This window comes from Polyergus mexicanus, unplaced genomic scaffold (genome assembly GCF_030449975.1).
Source record: "Polyergus mexicanus isolate NDT 795.1 unplaced genomic scaffold, iyPolMexi1.0 SCAF_2, whole genome shotgun sequence".
Classification (NCBI taxonomy): Eukaryota; Metazoa; Arthropoda; class Insecta; order Hymenoptera; family Formicidae; genus Polyergus; species Polyergus mexicanus.
The window spans coordinates 7,288,051-7,291,810 of record NW_027223322.1 but is presented as its reverse complement, the minus strand read 5'-3'; the positions used below and the strand labels follow the sequence as shown (position 1 = coordinate 7,291,810).

General features: G+C 47.8%; 1 protein-coding gene across 1 annotated transcript; it reads left to right on the top strand.

The window, feature by feature from the left end:
- Positions 1 to 2,401: 2,401 nt before the first annotated feature.
- Positions 2,402 to 3,070, top strand: LOC138941668 (surface protein P113-like). Its single transcript, XM_070311515.1, has one exon. The coding sequence runs from the start codon at positions 2,402 to 2,404 to the stop codon at positions 3,068 to 3,070; it is 669 nt and encodes a 222-aa protein (XP_070167616.1).
- Positions 3,071 to 3,760: the final 690 nt, after the last annotated feature.

Genomic DNA, 3,760 nt, shown 5'->3' with positions numbered 1-3,760 from the left:
CTGACCGAGTTCATCCGCGCGCTCGCGAAAAGTAACCCCGTTACATCGGGACCCTTGGTCGCTTGGCTGGCGTCCTCATCGGTACCCCGGCGTGACTTCGGCGTCGGCAGGCGGATAGCGGCGGCGGCGGTGTGGCCAACATGGCCAGCTTCCGCTGGTTCGTCCTGTCGGACCGCTGGATGGCGGTACCGACTTTCGGCGGCCGTTTCGGTGGTGGCGGCCGGGAGATCGGTGGTGCTTCCAGCACGCCTGTGCCATACGGCGGCTCGGGTTCTCCCAGAATCTCGTTAATGGCTTCTATAGCCGGATTGCGTGGCCGATATCTTTGCTTAATTGGTACGGTCCGGTTTAATTGGATATAGTGCTCGACCAGCGGGGTCGGCCCCGTGACCGTCTGGAACTTTTGGAGTTCGCGGTTTAGGAAGTCATTCAGGCGGTTTTCTTTTTCTTTTTCCGGGTAGCCAGGCTGCTAGTTTTCGCGCAGGTTGGCTGGCTGTGCCGGACTCGTCGTTGTCGTGGCGGTGCGATCGCGAGCCCCAGGCGGGCCCATAGATCGATCCCAACCAATGACATCTCGGAGCGTTGGTAGGATCCAGAAGTCATGGACGTAAGTCCGTCCTTGCAGGTGTATCGGTAGCCGGATCTTCCCGAGGGTCCGGGCGGCGGTACCGTCGGCCATCTGCACTTGGCCGTCCTCTTCGCTGGGCGCGATGCCGAGTTTCTTCATCGTCTCGATGTTTTCGGCATTGACGAATGAAATCTCTGAGCCCGAGTCTAGTAGTGCCTCCACGGGGTGCCCGTGGATGGTTGCCGTAATGTGAGGCCGCGGTGTATAATTTACTGGGTTCTGGGCGTCCGGGATTCGGCAGTAGTACTCCCGGCGCGTCTGGCGTTTCCCGGCGATGGATGGCAGTTGGGCGGTCAGGATTCCGTCTTTCCCACCCTGCGAGCAGAATCGTCGGGGTGGCTGTTTGTACCGGAACCGGGTGTGCCCCCGCTGTTTGCAGCGCCAGCAGCACTCCTCCCGGTTGTACGCGGTCGCTACGGTCGGTGCTGTAGTGCCGTACGGTCTCCGGCTCGGCTGCTCCTGTTCGATCCGCTCGAACTCCGCGGCGTCATCGAATAATTCGTTTAAGTCGTGCACGTCCCGGCGTTTGACGTATCTCTTGTATTCGGGCCGCATATTTGTGTAAATTCGCGACAGTCTCTGGTCGCGGGTGAAGCCCCTGGCTCGACGTATGAGAGTCATCATTTCGTCTGCGTATGGCGCGAATTTTTCGTTATCTCTCTGTTTTCGTTCGGCGATTTGTTGCTGGAGCTCCTCGTTATACCGTGGTGGTAGATACCGCCGTCGAATGGCGTTGCAAAAATCCCCTCACGTCCTCCAGTCTTCGCGGTTATTTCGCGCCCATGCGACGGCCTCTCCGCGTAGGAGCTCGGACAGCCCCTTCATTAGTTGTTCGCCGGAGTACCCGTAGTCCGCGCGGAGGTCGTCTACGCGTTCTAGGAACGCGATGGGGTCGCGACCGTCGAATGGACGTCCCCATTTCCGCAACTGCTCTAGCATTTGCGTGGTTGCGGATGGTTCGAATTCGCGTCTTTCGTCGCGTTGTGCGCTCGGCGGCGCGATCTCTATTCGCGGGGGCGTCCGCGTGTTCCAAGCGTCCGGGCCTTGGGCCCCAAATTCGTCTGGGTGTGAGTCTATATATTGGCTCATTCGGCTGCGGATGACATCGAGTGTGTCGGACGTCTCGATGCCATGTTGCGTGGCTATATTTATTAGTTGCTCTTTCGAGAGCGTATATAACCTGGTCTTCATAACGCTCGGTTATCGACTACGCCGTTAGAGAAAAAAGAAAAAAGAAAAAAAATCGTGTGTCCCGGACGGTCCTACTGTTCGGATGCCAATGTATTACGGCGTAACGGCAGCCGTATAACGGTCGTACGGTTGTTTATCGCAACCGCAGTAATTTAAGTATTAAAAAGGGCGCTAGGCGCCTCTGCCACTGCCCGGCTGGTGTTCGCCGGGCGGCAGACTTCCGGCTGGCTACGTGCCGGGTAACGATGGAGGGTGCATCGTTACATCTTAAAACAAAAACTATGCGAAGAACCAATACTACAATATCTAGATTTTTCTAAACCATTTATTCTAACGACCGATGCATCAGGAATAGCCGTTGGAGGAATATTATCACAAGGAGAGATAAATAAAGACCAACCGATAGCATACGCCTCACGAACCTTAACAGATAATAAATTAAAATACGATACTCACGAAAAAGAAGCATTAGCTATTGTATATTGCGTTAAACATTTTCGACCATACTTATACGGAAGAAAATTCACTTTAGTTACAGATCATAAACCTTTGATATGGTTTAAAAACGCACAAGACGCAAATATGCGAATACTCCGTTGGAGATTAAAATTAGCAGAATACGATTATGAGGTTGTATACAAAGCAGGAAAAACAAACGTAAACGCAGACGCATTATCCATAAATCCTGTAAATATCGAAGAAATAGATTGTAAAATTATAAAAAACAAGAAACTTTTAAACCCAGATAACCCTAAAGATGCACGATTAATTGCCGAACTATTAGAAAAATCCGATAGCGAAGAAGAAGAAAAAGAACATGACGATTTCCAATTATATCTTTCCGATATGGAAAAAAACGAAGAAATAATAGCTGAAAGCGATTTATTAAATAACAATAATGATATTCTTCCATTTACACTAACAGAACTAAATGAACCAAATCATTTATCAATTACCGAAAAGGCTTTAATACATGATCCTCCTAAACAAAATAAAATTCAAACAAGAAGTCAAACTGCAAAACAAAATATTGAACAAAATAAAACAACCGACGAATTGCATAGCGACGGAGAAGAGATCGAAGAGACCGAAAAAAGAAACGACCCGCCGGATAAAGATTCTAACAGTGAAAAAGAAGATGAAGAAGAAGAAAATGAGGAAGATATTATTAACAAAAATTTACAGTCAAGAAAAAGGAAACCCGCATTTATTGAGAATAGAATTGTTACGTCCAGACTCGAGGAAGGATGAGTCAGTGGAAGGGCGCAACCACTATCTTTATGATCCCGAAGTTAAACGTCTCGAAGCGTTAGAATCGTGTCGAACGAACTTGACAGTCCGAAAATCAGGTAAACGACCGTTAGGGTCGCTATTACTCTGTTTTTCAGAAGTTCGCTCGGCGGTCCCTTTTTGGTAAAAGAATTTAATCTCTATTACGCGGGATGGGACCAGGTGCGATCTTTTGACTGGAGAATGAGAGGAGTTAATAAAGATTGGATTTAAATTAGAATATAAATTTATTCATAATAAATTAAACTACTTTGGTGTACATTATATCAAATGATCAGAACAATTTATTTTAATATGCGCATGGGTGTGTGTGTGGTACGTGTTTAGTTGTTCGCGGTTCTTACAATCGTACGGAGGACATCAGTCAGAATAATGAGGCAAGATTCTATTATTAATATTATTTATATACATTTCTGACTGGTTATTACAAAATATCTGTTAGAAAAAGAAAATAAAATAATTTGTGTGAGTGAGTGTGAGTAGGAATATTAGGAGGTTGGTTTCGTTATTCTAGGATTGGTATGAAGATTCGTCATCGAGATCTGGGAGTTGATGGCAGAACTCTCCCAGTGCTCTCCCGAATTCGTCGGATTCAGGAGGGAAAGAAAGGAGAGAGAGTGGAGATTGATAGCAGGATTCGTCCTCTAGATT

Coding starts and splice junctions, on each gene's coding strand:
- LOC138941668 (XM_070311515.1), top strand. CDS start 2,402: ATGCGAATACTCCGTTGGAGATTAAAATTAGCAGAATACGATTATGAG.